At 41.1% G+C, this 19,591-nt stretch overlaps 3 protein-coding genes across 6 annotated transcripts in view; 1 reads left to right on the top strand and 2 right to left on the bottom strand.

The window, feature by feature from the left end:
* Nucleotides 1-1,075: 1,075 nt before the first annotated feature.
* lamtor1 (late endosomal/lysosomal adaptor, MAPK and MTOR activator 1) lies at nt 1,076-9,573 on the bottom strand. The gene is made up of 5 exons (XM_017684496.2): nt 9,373-9,573; nt 5,564-5,709; nt 4,200-4,277; nt 3,724-3,847; nt 1,076-2,894 (listed from the first exon to the last, which is right to left on the bottom strand). Exons 1-5 carry the CDS (start codon nt 9,412-9,414, stop codon nt 2,802-2,804), a joined length of 483 nt encoding a protein of 160 aa, XP_017539985.1. The 5' UTR covers nt 9,415-9,573; the 3' UTR covers nt 1,076-2,801.
* A 3,964-nt stretch (nt 9,574-13,537) lies between these two features.
* Nucleotides 13,538-18,304, bottom strand: lrrc51 (leucine rich repeat containing 51). 4 transcript variants are annotated; one of them, XM_017684493.1, is made up of 5 exons: nt 17,547-17,564; nt 17,288-17,353; nt 15,182-15,387; nt 13,844-13,992; nt 13,538-13,763 (listed from the first exon to the last, which is right to left on the bottom strand). In XM_017684493.1, the coding sequence occupies exons 2-5, from the start codon at nt 17,337-17,339 to the stop codon at nt 13,625-13,627; spliced, it is 546 nt and encodes a 181-aa protein (XP_017539982.1). In that variant the 5' UTR covers nt 17,340-17,353; nt 17,547-17,564; the 3' UTR covers nt 13,538-13,624. The 4 variants fall into 4 exon arrangements, with proteins under 4 accessions (XP_017539982.1, XP_017539981.1, XP_037402321.1 ...); XM_017684492.1 differs by lacking the exon at nt 17,547-17,564 and adding an exon at nt 17,528-17,538; XM_037546424.1 differs by lacking the exons at nt 17,288-17,353; nt 17,547-17,564 and adding an exon at nt 18,271-18,304.
* The window catches only part of naalad2 (N-acetylated alpha-linked acidic dipeptidase 2), a 29,754-nt gene continuing 28,217 nt past the window's right edge, over nt 18,055-19,591 (top strand). The window contains exon 1 of the mRNA XM_037546421.1: nt 18,055-18,109. Coding sequence (XP_037402318.1) covers nt 18,094-18,109 — 16 coding nt within the window. The 5' untranslated portion in view covers nt 18,055-18,093. The remainder of the gene's footprint in view (nt 18,110-19,591) is intronic.

The following is a 19,591-nucleotide window of genomic DNA, read 5'->3' as shown; positions in this document are numbered from 1 at the left end:
GGGCTCTTTCACAAAACAGGATTGATCGATTAGCCAGATAATCCCATTGATTTCCCAAAATTCCCACATAATTAAATGGTTAAGATGTAAACAGAGTGGTTTGATGTAAACGCTCTGTTCTAGATAAACTTACCGAGTCAGAACTGTTCACAGTGGTGGTGATAGGAACCAGACATCCACCTCTAAAAGCTCCTCACATAAAGTTCCTACAGTAAATGGTTCTGAATTAACTGCTTGATGACTGAGGCGCTGTTTTATGATAGTTTGGAGTTAAACTCCATTCATGGTGGAGGGAGACATGCAGGGTGCTGTGAGACAAAATAGTCCTCAAAGAAAACTGATTATTCCAGATTTTCCAGTTTTCCATCAACATTCCATATCAACTCAGAAGACTCGTGTAGGTTCTCTGGTGGTTCTGGATGGTAAGTAAAATGTCTATATTTGTGTTGTAGTCATGGTGAGCCCTGGTTCCCATTACCACCACTGTAAAGACGTCTAAACCATTTCACACCAAACAACTCTGTTTACATCTTAAACACTAAATGATGCATTATTCATTTTTCAATTTTGAAAATTCGCTGGACTTCCCCTTTAAGACAGGCCTGTCCAAAAGGAAGCGTGAGGGACATTTATGCTGTAAAATCTCCACGGTTGGCTTAAATGATGGAACTGTCCTCCTTTCAGAAACCCCACACTGTGGAAAATAATATGCTCCTGATTCTGAAGCTCAGACGCAACTTTACTCTATTTAGAGACGTGCTCTGCGTGTTAAAGGCATCAACACAAAAAAATATCATTTATAATCACAGCCCAAACCCCGCCAAAACCCCCTAAATTTATCTGTGCACAACCCACAATCCGCTACAGGTCATCAAACAGAACTCCACACTCAGGTACGCTGCTTAACTTCTAGCATTGTTTGTTCATCCAGAACGTTGGCAGAGCTCCATCTGAAGGTTCATGATCAAAAACCTCCCAAATTCATGGCAGACAGAAGCAGAATCCCCGACCCGGCTTCCTTCGACAGTTTTAACACACAGCTAATGAATATACATGATTTAGACCCCACCCCACGCCACCTCAGCTTTCTTTATTATGATAACAATGGAATTAGTGGACAGAGGGAGGAGCCAATGTTCTAATGTAGGCTGAGACTCCGCCCACCATTTCTGCATCTCCAGCCAGACTGCACAAATCTAGAACATTCCACAGCCAGGCACATAATCACCTCCATGGCCTCATAAACTCATAATTAAAAACAATAATAAAAATCTTTTATTTTGTAATTTTTGTTTCCACACTGCTGATCCAGCTGTGAACAATGAATGATGAATGGACCAACAGAATTGCTGCAAAATGACTTAAAATCTCAGCACATTAACATACTTTAAAGTTTCATCATGACAAGGACAGTCGCACTATTTAAAGGGCCTACACGTGAGAATAAACAAACCTGTGTGTATGTTTGAGGATAAACCTGTGCTAATGTTTTTCCGTAAATGTAAACAATCAAAATTTAGAAAGAACTTCCAAACAGAACGAGCGCCACTAACTACCGTTTAGTGTTACAACTGCCTTTAAACAGAACTTAAACGTACAATCCTAACTTCAGAACCTTTATTTATTAATTATGAGAGCATTCAAACATGCAGCAATCAATACTTCACTTTCATAAGCAAACCTACACAGCAGCTTAGAATTTAAAAACTAACCACCCCCTTCAGGCTCCGCCCACAAACATGTCAATGTCAATCTATACAGTGAATGTATGAAATAGCCTGTTTGGAATTCACTGCTTTTGTGATGTCATAGTTGCGTATATACACCTATTCAGCCTGCAGCAGATTAGCTCCGCCCATTCACTCAGACATTATAGACTGGGCTGCTTTTTGAATAGGATACAGGGCAGCCAATCAGAAGAGTCTATTTACATATATCGGTCTTAAAAGGCACAGTAACAGAAACAGCCTGTTTAATTAAACTGGATAAAGAAAATTATTGTTCAGAAATGAATGATGACTGTTTTTGGTGTTGACTGCACATGACCGTTTATGTAGTAAGTGGAGTTCAGGGGGGTAAAAAAAAAACAAAAAAAAACGAGAAATGTAGGATACGGGCCCTTTAATTTCTAATGACGTTTAGTTTGTGTGTATATAAAAGGTCATTCTGTTTGGACACACCTGGAGCTTTTATTTTGTAACTGCGCCAACGTTTGTTGTTTCTATGCTTGATTATCTACAACAACAAAGACAAAACAAAGCAAAACAAAATGAACAAAAGCTGAGCTACAGTTTCTCATTGGGCCGAGTGGGATTTTCTCCGTAAAGTTTATCCAACCTCACAACACCAGCTGTGCATCAGTGGGCGGAGCCTGGAGAGGGGGAATCGTGTGGAAACTATAAAGGTGATCAGATTTAGAGTCTAGATTTGATCAGTCTGGCTGCAAACCTGAACACACCGCTACAGAAGGACCATCGCAGGCGGAACCATCACAGACGGAACCGAGCATGGTGAGTTTATTAAGATCCTGTTGAGAAAGTGGAAAGAGGCCTGAAGAGCTGCTCAGCATGCATTCGTCACCAGTCCGGACGAGGGTGAACTCACTATCAGAGCGCACGCACAAAGCAGGATGTCCCACAGGAGCCTCTGGAGAAACAATGCGTCTGATTGGATGAGGGGCAGCAGAGGGGCAGGCTCATCCCCCGCTGGCTAAGTTAGCTGAAGAACGAGCACAAAGGGAAGAAAAGAGGAAGAGAGACATGGGTGGGGGTGGAGGGCTGAGGGGTCGAGATGAAACCCTATCATGGAATAGCAAACTGCACTACGAGCTCCTCTTTGGCGTCCACCTTTATTTGGGAGATGGCACTGTATGCATATGCTGCTATCTTAGACACCTGGAGGGAGACAGAGAGAGACAGACAGACACAGAGACAGAGACAGAGACAGAGACAGAGACAGAGAGAGAGAGCGAGAGAGAGAGAGAGAGAGAGAGAGAGAGAGAGAGAGAGAGAGAGAGAGAGCGCTGTTAGAGCTGACCGATACGAACATGTGATTAATAATATGATGATTACTAATGACACTCTTTCGGAGTATATCTAGAACCCTGAACACTTGCAAAGACCATGAAGACAGATTTAGATTAATTACAGACAGTCTGTGAACAACAACCAACAACTGACTGTGTGGATCAGCACTGTGTGCTCTTTTAATACCCAATCATGTTACAGACCTGTTGCCAATAAACCACCAGGTGTTTGGGTTTTTTTTTTTAGCATTACACAACTTTACCAGTCTTTTGTTCCACTGTCCCAACTTTTTTGGAACATGTTGCTAGCATCAAATTCAAAATGGGCAAATATTTTAAAACAATTTTGTTTCAACATTTGATTTGTTGTCTTTGTACTATTTTCAATTAAATATTGGGTTAAATGAAATGGTTAAATGACCTGTTGTGGTCCATTTAAGGTGGAACAGAAAGCTGTTTAAATTCAGTTTTTGCCAGGTGTTAGAAAGCAACACTGTCAGATTCATCTGTTTATTGTTCAGCTCTGTTTTTACTATTAATGCACAACAAAAATATTAACTTTCGTTGTTAAAAAAGTTTCTTAGTAAAAAGTAAGTACCATCCACTGTTATCCTAAAAAACATGAATCTAAACTAGTTTTATCTGAAACTACACATAAACCGTGTTGTATACTGGAAGAGTCAGAAATCTTGCTGCACCTGCTGGACGTCTGAGTATGGCACCAGGTCACTGGCGAGCACTTGGTGAGGCTGGCTGGTGAGAGAGGGCAGAGGAGCCGGCTTCTTCTGACACAGAGTACTGCTCAACACAGCCAGCTTAGTGCTGAAACACACAGGAGGATCAATTAAACACTCTGAGAGTCCATAAATGACCAAGAAACAACGCTGCCTGTAGTGTATTACAGGATTTTATCATTTTATTTATATATATATATATATATATATACACACACACATATATATATATATATATATATATATATATATATATATATATATATACACATACATATATATATATATATATATATATATATATATATATATATATATATACACATACATATATATATATATATATATATATATATATATATATATATATATATATATATATATACATACACACACACACACACACACACACACACACACACACAGTTAGGTTCACACACCTGTACTGTCTGGCTTTGTCCATGTATTCATGCTGCTCCATGCCCTGGGAGTCTGCAGCTGATACATCAATAATGCTCCTGATCAGAGAAAGAAGATATAGTGTTAACCTTGTACAGGGATGTATGGAGACTTTTCATGTTAACAGTAATGCAAACAGCTGTAAATAACTAGCGAGCCAGAAAGCTGTACCAGCATCTGTATAACAGAAATCTAAAGTCCAGTTTGAACCAGCCTCGGGCCAATAACTGATCGAGAAGTAAGCTGCACATATTTAATTTTTATTGCTTTGTCTTTACTTAACCATTGTGATCGACAGCCCTTCTATTTTTCATCAATGTACTCTCACTACAATGCGCAGCATGCATCTCTGCAGTGTCACCCAAGCAGGAGCACTAGCCTAGCCTAGCCACTAAGCTGTATTGTTTTATTTTTTTACTCATTCACAACCTACAGTGAGGTCTCTAGATAGTTAGATGGCTAGGGTAGGTACCCACAGTGAGGTCTCTAGATAGTGAGATGGCTAGGGTAGGTAGATGTGATCAGAAATCCAGTTAGAATCATTTGTTTGTTGTGGGCTGGAGGTTACGGAACCAGCCCTGCAACGGGAAGGTTGCCGCTTCGATCCCCTGAGCGAGGCACCTAGCCCCCAGCTGCTCCCCGGGCGCTGCAGATAGGGCTGCCCACTACTCCAGGCAAAAACATTTGCATGATTAAAAGGTTCTTTGAATCATGAAAGGATTCTTCACAACGTGCTGCAGATGGTTCTATGTGAGCGTTTTTTGAAGAGGGTTCTAAATAACACTCAAAAGGGTTCTTCCACTAGTACACACTTGACATCATAACAATAGAAGAACCCTACTGGAAAAGGTTCTATATAAAACATCTACAGCACATTCTCCATCTGTCTTAAGAGCCTTTTCATGATGCAAAGAACCCTTTAATCGTGCAAAGGGTTCTTTGAGCATTCACGGCTCTACCATTTTCTATATCGTTTAAACATTATATATAAAAAAACAGACATATAGACTATTTTGCCTCACAGCGCCCTGCATGTATCCCTCTACCGTTGAGTTTAAGTGAATTTACGTGAGTTTAAGTTCTCAAACCATCATAAAACAGCATCTCAGTCATCAGGCAGTGAATTCAGAACCATGTACTGTAGGAACTTTCCGTGAGGAGCTTTTAGAGGTGGACATCTGGTTCCTATCACCACCACTGTGAGCAATACTTACTGAATAAGTTTATCGAGAACAGAGCGTTTCACACCAAACCACTGTTTACATCATAACCACTTAAATGTGGAGAAAAAAATAAGAAATGTATATGAAGGTCATGGTGAGCACGTAGGTGTCTGTGTACATACATTGCGGTCTTGTTGAGGATGGAGGTGAGAAGGGCCTGCTCATCGGTGCGTGTGGACGACAGTCCCGGTGGGCTCCGCTCCGTCCCATTGGGGGGTTTACTGTCCGGGTTTGGATGCGGAATCAGCGGCTTACGCTCTGATCGATCCTGCATAGGACAACACACACAAACACAAACGAACACACACAGATAAAAGTGAGACATCCAGTCAAATATGCTGCGCTGTGTCTGAAGTCTTAGCGTCTTTAGCTGTAGCACAGGAGCTACAAGGCTAATGTGGCTGAATGTTGGGCTGCACTGGTAACAGAGTGCTCTTAATCATGACTGCAGTAAACAGTTAAACTGTTGAAGGCATCTCTCCCCAAACCCCCCCAGCACCCCACCTTTAGATCTTCTCTATTTTTGTCACTAAGACAATCTCACATACATAGCATTTATTACAGCAACAACAAAATAATATAGAAATAAAGATTGCATTGATGTAGAAATGCTGGTATCTGATATTTTTCATGAGCTAATTTTCCAATATTGACACATAAATGTATAAACTGCACAGAAACCAAGGCTCACAAACATTCTGCTCTTCTGGAGTTAAATACACATGTCATCTCATATTTGTCTGAAATATCAATCAAATGTAAACTTCATATAATTCTTAAATCTAATTATCACTCAGTACTGATATGACTGTGCCATCATCATGCATCCAAGACAGGGTGGACAATATGATAATTGAGGACAGAGGTGGGCAATAAGTAAAAAAAAATAATATTGCAACACTTCAATGTATTTTCATGACCCACAATATAGCACAATAGTTATTTTTTCAGAGATCAGATCAGTTGGAACAGAGAAAAAAGGGGCCAGTAGAGCTACATTTAAAAAAAAAAAAAAAAATCAAAACCAAAAACTGTGAACACAGTGATTTTATTCAATATTTGTCACTAAATCCAGTTAAACTGACTAATCTCTTTATAATGAAACATGCAGTAGGTCAGTGCCTAACAGCACTAACAATCTACACAATATGATCAGAAAAGTATATTATATTCACACAATTTATCACAATAACGATATATACCATCATACTGCCCAGCCCTACTTCAAAATACACTACTGTTTATTCTGATCGGACAAAAAAAAAAAGCAGCTGCTAGGGGCAAAAATATTAAATACAGTAATTTTATTCCGTGTTTCACTCACCGGGCTAAATTAAACTCATTAAAAATCAAATTCATTAATTTAGTGCTTTTTACTAATGAAAAAGGCCTAATTATGCTCAATTTGTAATTAAATATGTAGTAGATCCGATACAGTAGCATCATACTGACGATATTCACATGCTCCAAAAGTGTGCTGTAACATAATTTATCACAATAACGATAAAACATTGTCTTATTGCCCACCTCTATCCAGCGCTGCCCTCTAAATGTTAGCACACCAGCTTAGACGTTAGACCTGCTTCCATAAACCCAGTCATATGTCAATAAAGGCTCTTACTGCTTTCTTTTATTTACATTTATTTCCCTCAACACAATGCAGCCAGTTCACATTGTGTTTTTTTGCAGGCTAATAAAAAGACTGCAGTCGGCATACACAGCTGCGCTGCTCTTAAATGACCATGATGACATAATAACAGCTGTGTGTGTGTGCTGTATTGTCTATCTGTGAGAGGATATTGGAATACTATGTTTGTTAACATTTACATTTTGTGTATTTAATACACAGTTTTCACTCCCCATCCACACCTGTGCAAATGTGATGAGAGAATAAAAGTGAACCGAGTAGATTTTGTAATGATTCCTCCTAAATAACGATGTATTGAAAGCTAACAGGTCTACAACAGCTTTCACTTCTGCTCCAGCCGTTATCCCATTGCAGCAACAGCGCTCTTGCTTAAAGGCGGTTTTCGACACCACTTGTCCACCCAGTGTTTGGATCCGGTCCTCACCGAGCCCCTCCCACTTTCTGGCAGGTGAAGCCGTGGCCTGTTCTATCTATAGCTGAACTCTGATACGGCGCAGAAGAGCAGCAGGACAGCAGCACCTGCACTTAAAGAGCCCACAGCATGTTTAACTCACTGTACTAACAGGCTGCTTTGATCTCACTGTTTCTGTGATGTCACAAAAGCCAACTCGTGTACACCTATCCATCCCCGCCTGTTCACGAGTGTTACAGCCTGTGCTGCGTTCTGAATAAGGCACAACACAGAACAGCCAATCAGGACAGAGCTCATTTACATATCAGTCTTAAAGGTACAGCAAGAGAAACAGCCCTTTGAACTGTGAGGGATAAAGAGAGGTTGGAAAACGGTTGAAAAATGATGACATCAAACAACGCAAAGCCACAAAGCAGATCCTGAATGATTAAACGCCATATAAATAACTGAGATTAACAATCCGAGCTCAAATAAACAAACATGACTATGCTGCCCTCTATAGGCGTTACAGCACCATGTGAGGGTTTCAATAAATGCCTTCCCGCTCTTGTTCATTCTATTCGTTGCAATGTAAGCAAATGACTAACAGCTAAAAACTGTGGATAATAAATTAATAACTGCAACAAGGTTATTACATAATATCTGACAGCAAACAAAATGAATATCAGCAAAAAAATAACACTGAATTGCAATCAGAGGTGAAAAGAAACCTTTGATTCTGTAACAAATCCAGAGTGAAATATCACAGAACTGCTCAGAACCTGAAACAATGTGAAGTGAATCAAACTCTGCTATGTGATAACAACAGCAGCTTAACACTGACTTTAAGAGGAGCGAGGAGAAATAGATTATACTACAACTACAACTGGTTTTATTTTAAATAGTGTAATATCACACATCTGTGTTGTTTTGTCCGGCTGCTGTTTGTCAGTTTCAATTTTCTCTCTCTGAACAATCACTTAATATTCTGAAATAATGACTTACTCTGCCTTTCATCAAATCTACTAACTCATATTTTCTGACACTGTATCAGAATACCGACCCAAGTCGACACAGATCAATCAAAATCGTATAAAAATTAGCCTTTACTTTGAACAACAATACTTGCAAATTCTCAAAAGAAGAGGAGAAATACTACTCAGTCCACTGTACCAACCCAAAATCTGAGGAAAAGGTTTATCTGTGAGTTTATATTATTAGCACTACAACTCTGACAGTCCTTCAGAGGAAAAACTGAGCGCTCATTTTTTGTTTCCCACCATGACTGACTTATGTTATAAATAAACAAGGAAACTCAAGAGTTTGCTACTGAACTGATCATGAGGAATTCGTTCCATTCCTGCTGTTAAGGTGAAACACAGATAGTCAAATGCGTTAAAGCATCTATACCATCATGTATTTATTTATATTATAGACTACGTTCATATTGCTTGCCTATTCATGTGAACAGCATTAAAAACGAGCTATCATAAGATATAATGAACGTACGCTCACATTTTTGTTTTGCTGGAGGTAAACAGACTAACTAAACAAGCAGTCTGTAAGTTTTTTGCGCCCCTCCAGCTGCTAACCTAAGTAACGCTCCTACAAATTAGCGAGATTTAAGCCCGTATTCGGATTAAACGAACCGCTTTAGCGCGTTAAATATAACGCAGTTTGACCAATTTAAACCCCAAACTGCTGCTGCTAGCTTTTAACGAGGCTAAAGTAAGCTTCTTGCTGGAACTCTCCGGTCCACCTTAAATGACGCTGCGGTTACATTCTGGAGCCTGCGGCTGCAAAGCGTAGCTGCTGCACTATTTAAGGTGGACCGGAGAGTTCGACGGAGAAGCCTGAGCGCAGCCTGGTAGCCGTTGAGTATGTTGGCTAACCTGCTCGGTGGCCTCCGTCTCGCTGCTGTAACAGCACCCCATGGACTCAGTCTGTCTCCAGCTTCTCCTTTAGGGCCGTAAAAACGCGGACTGCGCCGTTTGAGAGAGAAAAATAGCGGAAAGTTCAGATTTTCTCCCCTCTTTTCTGCTCCGGGCTGCGGCTAGCGGAAACACTGTCACATGACACCGCTCTCAGACCAGGACTACTTCCGCTTCCGCCCAGCAGGCGCGTGACACTGGAATGTTTGTGTTTGTTTATTTATTTATTTATTTATGTCGAGAATACACACAGAAAAGAGAAACCCAGAAACGAGCACATGTTGGGGGAAAAAACCCTACAAAACAGATGAATTAAAAACGTTCACACGGCTAATATGAAATAAGTGATAAATACAAACTATTTTCTACTTTATCGATCAGATCAGCAGATTCAAGCAATAAACGCTAACTTTGCTTTCATGTTAGCGTAAAATGCCTACAGATACGTTGTGGCTGCCAAGGTGGCTTGATTTTTCCTGAAACGGGATAAAATGGCTCTTCTTAACTTGAGTTGCCGATGCCTGACCTACTGGGAGGGGCCTCCGCATTACCTATGGCAGGGGCAACCCAAATGTTCAATAAAAACTAGACCACCTTGCGAGCCGCGACGTTTTATGTCCATTTCACTGGTGTAATGTTTTAACATCTTGGCTGTGAATATGTCTCGGTATGTTCTAATGTTCTAGTATAGACTGAAAAAAAAATTATATAAATGAAAACACAGACTCACTTTGCTCTGCTTTAAGCTTTAGCTCAGCAACAGCTACTTTTCTCACATTACCGGCAGGAAACTTTTCCACAAAGGCAAAATAGTTTATTGCAAAAATGTCTCTCGGCGTTCGACTTTTTAGAGTTTGTTAGTGTCTCGCTGCAGATGAAACGTATCAGGAAACCAGCTGGAGAGATTATAAACAAAAATAACTCCTGCATTATTGATGTACGTCTTAAATCTTTCTCTTTGCCGTTTCGTTAGCTACTAGCTAAGTGAGACTGTTGTCTGTGTTGCTATGGTGACCAGCAGTCTGGGCTGATCTTCAGGGTTAAAGGGTGAATTAGCAACGCTAAGGGGAACACTAACTTTGTTTTCATGTTAGTGTTGTGAGGTAGAGAAGTGGGGTTTAATGTAAAATCCTTACAAATACTGAAAAAATAAATGCTTAAATAAAGCAAATGTAATTAAGGGCCCAAGCACCGAGCTCCTGCAGCTCCTGCATATACAGTCTATGTTAATTACATTACGCACTTGGAGAGTTAATTAAGTAAATTCAGGGTTGACTTGGCCAAAATGTGACGGCTTGATCTCAAGTCAAGAGGAAAATTTCTGGCAGCAGTATGTTGAAAGCCTGACGTTTTAATATCAAAACAATTCAGTTTTTTCCAAATTTTGATGTCAGAATGATGTCTTTTGTCAGGTTTTGACTGATTATGTCAAAATAATGGTTTAGGTTCTTCAGATTTGAACTTATGTCAATAATAGTGTCTTTCTCTTGAAATTTTCAAAATATATTTGAGATATAAAAATAATGGTTGATATTCTTGAGGATTTTGACTGAATATGTCAAAATAGTGTTTTTCCTGGAGAGTGAGAGGATGCCTGATGAGTGGAGAAGCAGTGTACTGGTACCCATTTTTAAGAACAAGGGTGATGTGCAGAGCTGCAGTAACTACAGAGGTATAAAGTTGATGAGCCACACCATGAAGGTATGGGAAAGAGTTGTTGAAGCAAGGCTAAGGCGAGAGGTTCAGATCAGTGAGCAGCAGTTTGGTTTCATGCCCAGAAAGAGTACCACAGATGCAATTTTTGCATTGAGAGTGTTGGTAGAGAAGTACAGAGAAGGTCAGAAGGAGCTACATTGTGTCTTTGTGGATCTAGAGAAGGCATATGATAGGGTGCCAAGAGAGGAACTGTGGTACTGTATGAGGAAGTCAGGTGTAGCTGAAAAGTATGTTAGGGTGGTGCAGGACATGTATGAGGATAGTGAGACAGTGGTGAGGTGTGCAGTTGGAGTGACAAATAGTTTCAAGGTGAAGGTAGGGTTACATCAGGGATCAGCTTTGAGCGTCTTCTTGTTTGCAATGGTGATGGAAAGGTTGACAGATGAGGTCAGGCAGGAGGCTCCATGGACCATGATGTTTGCAGATGACATTGTAATCTGTGGTGAGAGTAGAGAGCAGGTGGAAGGGAATCTGGAGAGGTGGAGGTTTGCACTGGAGAGGAGAGGAATGAAGGTTAGTTTAGCTAGTTTAGCTTTTGGTAGCTAATGTTCCCCCTTAGATAAAGGCAGCAGATCCAGGAGTCCATGGACACAGGGAATTATAGTAAACTGAGACGCTGGTGCTGTCGTCCCGCATCTCGCACGCGGTCACTCAAGTTTGTGGACGGTGGAGTTGAGGGATGCCGAACTGTTTCAGAGTGCTGCCGTGTCTGTGTGTCCTTCTGGTTCTCTCCTTTTAGTTAAGCTGTCATAGTCAGATCTGCCGGAGTCGTTAGCCACACTCTGTAAATGTTTACATTCCCTGTTTATGTACAAACGGATAGAATAAAACTAATTCCATTTACCTGCTTTCTTTCCGAGTATACAATCACCCATATGTCCGGCTGGACACTGAAGGACGACTGACTGCTGAGCCCTCCTGCTACCCACTAAAGACCAGCTGCCCATGCCCCAGCTGCCACCACCTGCCTTGGACGAGCTGCCCACCCTACGCTGATGTTCTCATAGACTCCTAGTTATTCCTAATACCAATATTACTGCTATTAATATTAGTAATATAATCACTTGTTGGTAGTTTGACCAGAGTAGGATGGGTCCCCCCTGGTGAGACTGGTTCCTCCCAAGGTTTCTTCCTCAGTTCTGAGGGAGTTTTTCCTTGCCACTGTTGCCCCTGGCTTTCCCACCAGGGGGTTTCTGTACATTCTTACAGTCCTGTTGAAACTTTGTCTTTTCCGAAATTCTGTACAGCTGCTTTGTGACAACATCCATTGTAAAAAGCGCTATACAAATAAATTTGATTTGATTAGATTGAGACAAGACATGTGTGTGAATGAGAGGGAGGCAGGTGGAAAGGTGAAGATGCAAGGAGTAGAGGTTGTAAAGGTGGATGACTTCAAATATCTTGGATCAACCATCCAGAGCAATGGACAGTGCAAAAAAGAGGTGAGGAAGAGGCTGCAGGCAGGAAGGGGTGGGTGGAGACGGATGTCAGGGCTGATGTGTGACAGAAGGATAGCAGCAAGAGTGAAAGGGAAGGTTTACAAGACAGTAGTGCGTCCTGCTATGATGTATGGTTTGGAGACTGTGGCTCTGTCTAAAAGAAAGGCGGCTGAGCTGGAGGTGGCGGAGATGAAGATGCTGAGATTTTCGTTGGGAGTGACAAGGCTGGACAAGATTAGAAATGAGCAAATCAGAGGGACAGTGAAGGTGGAGCAGTTTGGAGATAAAGCCAGAGAGGCCAGGTTGAGATGGTTTGGACATGTGTTGAGGAGGAATAGTGGATATATTGGTCAAAGAATGTTGGAGATGGAGCAGCTGGGTAGAAGGAGAAGAGGTAGACCTCAGAGAAGGTTTATGGATGTAGTGAAGTTGGACATGGAGATGGTTGGTGTAAAAGTAGAGGATTAGAAGAGGCAGTGGATAGGGCAGGATGGAGGCAGATGAGCCGCTGTGACGACCCCTAAAGGGAGCAGCCGAAAGAAGAAGAAGAAATGTCTTTTTCTTAAGATTATCACTAATTATGTTTCTTTTTCTCAAAATATTGACTAATTATGCCAAAAGAATGGTTTATGTTTTTGAGAGTTTGATTGATAATGTCAAAATAGTATTAGTAGTAGTATAGAGTTTGACATGTGTACAAATGACTGAAGCTAAATAATATTTGATAGTTACATTTTGGCATCAAGTAATGTCCTCGTTTCATTAGGCTGAATGAATAACCGACTCTAAATGTAGGTATTGTGATATAAACTGAGTCTGTTCTACAGTTTCTCATTAGGCTGAATGAATAACCGACTCTAAATGTAGGTATTGTGATATAAACCGAGTCAGTTCTACAGTTTCTCGTTAGGCTGAATGAATGGGTCACCAGGTGTGTCACCAGGTGTGTCCATGAATAATACTGGGAAACATTAAAGATCACAGTGTTGTTCTGTTTATATAATCAGTGTTCAGCAGTCAATCACAGAAGGGCTCAGATCCATTTCCATGGTGATGTCTCAGTCCTCTTTGATCTTCTTGGTGGATTTGAGGCCCCTCCCACCCCGGTGCCAGATGGAGGCCATGACTCTCTCCTGTTTGGTAACGGCACTGAAGTCCATCATCTTCAGGTGAGGAACAGCGGAGATCACGTATCCCCTGGAACACAAATCAATATAATTAATATGATCTGATTTGGTCTCTCTGCACTTTACTAACCCCTGAGCTTTGGCCTGTACCTGTAGCCCTGCACAGTCTCCATGGCGTTGCCGTGCAGAGTGACAGTGTGCAGGAACGGCAGCGTCCCCAGCTTATCCACCTCTGACAGGTTACTCACGCTGTTACCATGGAGATACAACACCCGCAGCTCTGTGAGCTCTGTGAGGACCTAAGAGAGAGATATTAGCATCATGCTAATTGGTGGACTATAATCTTCCATTAATGGTTAGCTCACGTTAGGCTGGCTCTAGACTACAGCATACTGTAGGTAAGATTTCTCTCATGATTTCTGGACTTATCTTAGTATTTGTTTACTAAGTCAGTTATTCAGTTACAGCAAAGCCCCCACCCATGTGAAAGCCCCTGTCAGAGTGGAAGCCATAGGTCAAGGGTTGGCAAACCTGAGGCTCTGAGCTCTTTTACTGCCCAGCTGCAGCAGAATCACATTTTAGGTACCAATAAATCATCCTTTGCAGTAAAAAAGGAAATAAAACTGGCTGCCGTGGTGGGTTGATTTTTCCTGAAATGGGATAAATTGGCTCTTCTTAATATTTGAGTTGATGAAACCTGACCTAGAGCCTCCACACTGGGAGGGGCCTCCACATTTCCTATGGCAGGGGTCGACAACTCAAATGTTAAGCCATTTTGTCTAATTTCAATAAAAACTAGACCACTTTGTGAGCCACAGTGTTTTATGTCCATTTCACTGGTGTAATGTTTTAACATCTTGGTTGTAAATATGTCTCAGTATGTTCTAATGTTCTAGTATAGACTAAAAAATATATAATATAAATGAAAACACAGACTCACTCTGCTTTAAGCTTTAGTTCAGCTACAGCTGCTTTTCTCGCATCTCCGGCAGGAAACTTTTCCGCAAAAGCAAAATAGTTTCTTGTAAAAATGTCTCTAAGCGTTCAACTTTTTAGTGTTTGTAAGATTCTTGCTGCAGATGAAACGAATCAGGAAACCAGCTGGAGAAATTATAAACACAAATAACTCCAATAGTCTCTGCATTATTGATGTTCGTCTTAAATCTTTCTCTTTGCCGTTTCGTTAGCTACTAGCTGTTGTCTGTGTTGCTAGTTGTGAGACTGTTGTCTGTGTTGATCAGTTGGGTTAAAGGGTGAATTAGCAGTTCTATATTAACGTATAAGCATTTAAGACCATTTATTGCTAAACTGTGTTGAACGATCAGCAGAGCTTTATTTTACTGTAGAGGAGGATCATTTTATTTTTATCTACAAATTTAATTCTGCTGTGGAGTCACAACAGGGCCTTATATGGCTCCAGAGCTGCTGGCTGATCAACTACATTTGAGGAAAACTGGGGGCAGTTCATTTTTAAAGGCAGGTGTGTACCGGGTGTATGTGAGAGAGGTCATTGAAGGACAGGTCAAGCCAGGCGAGGCGTTTCGGCTCGGTGAAGAGAGCGGGCAGTGTGTCAGTCAGGCCCTGCAGGTCACTGATGATGTTGTTGTTGAGGCGGAGAGATCTGCTACTGAACTTCCCCTCAGAATTCCTCCTGAGTGGACGCACGGACATGTTCGGCTCCTCGGACACAACGTCTGACGGAGGATGAGAAACAATAAAGCAGGAAATGAACATAGTACTTCTAGTCTTTCCTTATTTCAAGGGGAATTCTGACAAATTTTTTCTAAATTCCTCGACCGATTGTAAAGACTCCAATTTCTTTACAGCGGTGGTGATAGGAACTAGGAGTTGCCATGGCTACTACACAGATCTCAATTAATTCACAATCCAAAACCACCAGTGAAACTCTACGTGTCTTCAGAGATGATATGGAATGTTGATGATGGAAAAATAGTGGAAAATCTGAAAATCATACCCATTTCATGTAATAAATTTCTGTGAGGGAGCTTTTAGAGGTGGACGTCTGGTTCCTTTTATCCATGACTGATGGAGTAAAGGAACAGGTCCAGTGTTGAGGAAGCTCCTCATCTGACATACGAACAGACAGAAGGTCGAATCGGCTTCTGAGGTGGAATAAAGGACCGACAAAACCTTCATTTCAAATCATAATCCAGTGCATTAGGAGGAAATTCGACTGAAAAGTTAAAGTCCTATAGATTTCAGTGAAAACCAAGACAGGATCTGCTTCTAAGCTTTTCCGTTCTCAATTCACATTTCAGACATTTACAAACGGCTGATGGGCAGAAACAACAGAAATATTTTCTATCCCTGAAAGACATGCTTAGAAATGTTTAGAGGTTTTGTTTGTCTTGAAATTACATGTTTAAAAGAGTTGCGTTGGCCAGGAATCGAACCCGGGTCAACTGCTTGGAAGGCAGCTATGCTAACCACTATACCACCAACGCTGGAGAACATCTGGAAACATCAGGAGGGAAAAGTCTCCCTTTAGTGGCTCAATCTGGTACAACAATGATCTCCAATAAGGTAACAACCGATGTTACATTGGATGGATGGACGGACGGACGGACGGATAGATAGATAGATAGATAGACAGATAGCTTTACTGACCCCAAAGGCTGGTAGGCCTTATATGCATTTAACACTAAATCACTTTAAATAACAATAACTCAGAGTCACTTAAGTCACTTTAAAATGTATGTTGTCTCTATATTTTGTGTATATTTAATATATTCCAATTAGTTTTTTATATTTTACTTTCACTTATTTACTTTCTGTAGAGTGATTAGCTGAGCCTCGCCTCACAAACTGAGCCTCACAAACTGAGCCTCACAAGCATTTCAATGCATAAATGTCCTGACATGTTGTGCAAATGATAAATAAACTTGAAAGTTGAAACAATACAGTTGGTGAAAAAATCTATTCATGGAAAGTGCCTGATGTGTGGTGTTGTCATTGGTGCTTATTTTTATAGATTTAAAAGTGCTGCGTTGGCCGGGAATCGAACCCGGGTCAACTGCTTGGAAGGCAGCTATGCTAACCACTATACCACCAACGCTGGAGAACATCTGGAGGAGAAAAGCCTCACAGCCCAGAGGGAACATCTACTGCATTCCATACAAATATGCTGCAACTAGCGGCTGATCCAGGTACTGCATCCTACTGAACCTGCACTGATCCCCCAAAACACCACAGCTAATGTTACAGTAAAATATGAGTGAATGATACAGTAATACAAGTTAGTGACTTTCTTCTCTAGTGTTTCATTCTGTCTGTTTTAAAGTGTTTTATAGCTTCATGTGATTAAAAACAGTCCACGCCTTCCTTTACCAGCGTCTCCGTTACTGTACCGTAACAGCTTATTAATATTAACGAGCTCTTTGTTTTTGACTATGCTCGTTTCCGAGCGAGTGCCTCATTAATATTAATGAGCTTCGCTCTGATTGGCTGAGACTGAGAATAACCAGATTAGACAGAAGACACAAGAAACCAAACTGAGTTTAAACTCCATCGTTCAGGAGCGGATTTGGGCAGTTTAGGCATTTACTGATTTTAGGATTCGGTGTGGTTTCTCACCTGCCACTGAGCTGAGACATTTAAAAGAGAAATCCAGCGGAGCTCCGAACATTTTCCCCCCTAAAGCTACACACACCAAACAGACTTTTAGCCTTCAGCTCTACTTTATGGAATAACCAGCTAAAATCTAGTTAAGCAGCGCAGGGCGCTGGATTACGACCTCGTTAAAACACCGCCGATAAAATGATAAAATGATAAACACAGAATAAATATATTAATAATCACTAAAACTTGATTTACTGCGCTGTATAATCGCCACCTTTCCAGCCTCGGCAGAATAAAGGTGGAGCCAGTCGCCTCACAACACAGCCATGGAGACAGCCGCCGAGGCATTTCGGGAAATGTAGTTTTTATACATTCACAGCGGCGTAAGATCTCTAGAGATTTGGGTTCCTCACAGTAAAATGTAGCTGATGCGGAGCTGCATGGAGCTTCTGGATCTGCAGCTGTAGAGAGAAAAATCCATCTGTGTCCAGCGTTCATGAACCTACTGGACTAAACCAGAGTTTAATTTAGCTTTAACTGAAAGATGGAGCTGCTTCTTCAAACACAGACTTGAGCAGAACGTTCTGGGTGTTTTAGGTTCTTCTACACAGTGGATGCAGTGATTTGCTCCTTTCTGAGCTGCACTCAGAGCTAAAAACGGCTCAGAAAATGAGAGGAAACTGCAGTCAGTAGTGCAGGATTAGTGCAGTACCTGAATCAGCCGCCAGAGGGTGTGTGCAGAGTGCAGAGTGTGTTTATCCACAGTTATTGTGTGGAATGCAGTAGATGTTCCCTCTGGGCTGTGAGGCTTTTCTCCTCTGATGTTCTCCAGCGTTGGTGAGGAAAATAAAGCAAAAGGTAATGACACATTCCTCTTTACAGAACACTGACTGACTGTTTCAGTATAGAGATCATATGTCCTGTTTAATTGATTGGCAGTTTGTGAAACTGATCAAATAATTGTATTCATAATAATAGTACTGCGATGGACTGGCGACCTGTCCAGGGTGTATCCTGCCTTCCGCCCGAAGACTGCTGGGATAGGCTCCAGCACCCCCCCGCGACCCTGACGGAGAAGCGGCTTAGAAAATGGATGGATGGATGGATAATAATAGTAATAATTCATACTTTTTGTAGCAGGTGGGGTTTTGCGACTCCACCTACATTGCTTGTGAAGCTGCGTGGCCGCGTTTAAATTACTGGGCGGCCCCTTTGTACCCTATATATGGGCAGGGGGACGACTACTTTTGGTGCGCTTCCTGTCCCCCCTCCTTTCTGCTGTGACTTCCGTGCCGGCAGCGTTCAGCGTGGAGTTTAGCGTGACTGTTTGGATTACTTCTCGTGAGTTTAAGGTATCTGTTCACAGCATTACGGGATAACGTGGTAGTTGGCTTAATTACTAACTCCTCGTATTTGTTTGTAGTCGCGGGCTCGTATTCGATTGCCGGCTCAGCGCTGTGGTATGCATCTCTGATGTTGCCTGGGCACTTTCACTTTAGAAAGGTAATTTCTGCCTGTTTCCTTTTATATATGTTCTGGCAGTGAGTACAGCTTTTGGCTACCTTATTTCTTGGGTGGTGGGATAGTGTTAGTGATTGTGCTGCCTTGCTGCGGGCATTGTCTGCTGGAGCTGTTGGCTGTAGCCATTGTCAGCTGGAGCTGCTGTGTGTTATTACCTGCTGCTGTCTGCTGTGGCCATTGTTTGCTGTGGCTGCTGGCAGAAATTGATGCTGTGCTGGTAAGTATGCAAGCTGCATTGACTTTTAAATCAAATATTAACTAAATTTATGGTAATTCTGTGTATTGTTTTAGGTTTTATCGTCCAGATTGTGCGGACTGATTTCAGCTCCTCACGGTGCTGCTGTTTTGCCTGGGTTTATTTAAGTTTTTTTTTGGTGTTGCATTAAGTTTTGTTTTGTTTAGTTATTTTGAGTTATTCTGGTTTTGGTTTTCTTTTCTACTTTCTTATCTTAATTTTGTTATTTTGTGGGGTTAAGGTTCATGATTAATTTAATTTTTACTTTATTGTTCATTGGTTATTTTTGAGTTGCTAATTTTGCTGGTTTTTGATTTCTATTCTGACTTATTAATTTGGATCTGTTTTGGCTTAATTTTGGGGTTTATTCCTGATTTACTTCTCTGGGTTGTGTGTGTGTGGTGGTTTTTTTTTTTTTTTTTTTTTTTTTTTTTTTTTTTTTTTTTTTTTTTTTTTCTTTTGTTTAACTGATTCTGGTATGTTTGCTTTATTTGTTGGCTTACTTTAACAACTTTATTTTGTTTTTTTTATTTTTTGAAGAACCAGTAGAACTGTATGGGAGC

Source organism: Pygocentrus nattereri, chromosome 17 (genome assembly GCF_015220715.1).
Source record: "Pygocentrus nattereri isolate fPygNat1 chromosome 17, fPygNat1.pri, whole genome shotgun sequence".
NCBI lineage: Eukaryota > Metazoa > Chordata > Actinopteri > Characiformes > Serrasalmidae > Pygocentrus > Pygocentrus nattereri.
Note: the sequence above shows the minus strand (reverse complement) of the source record. Positions and strands in the feature narration are given on the sequence as shown.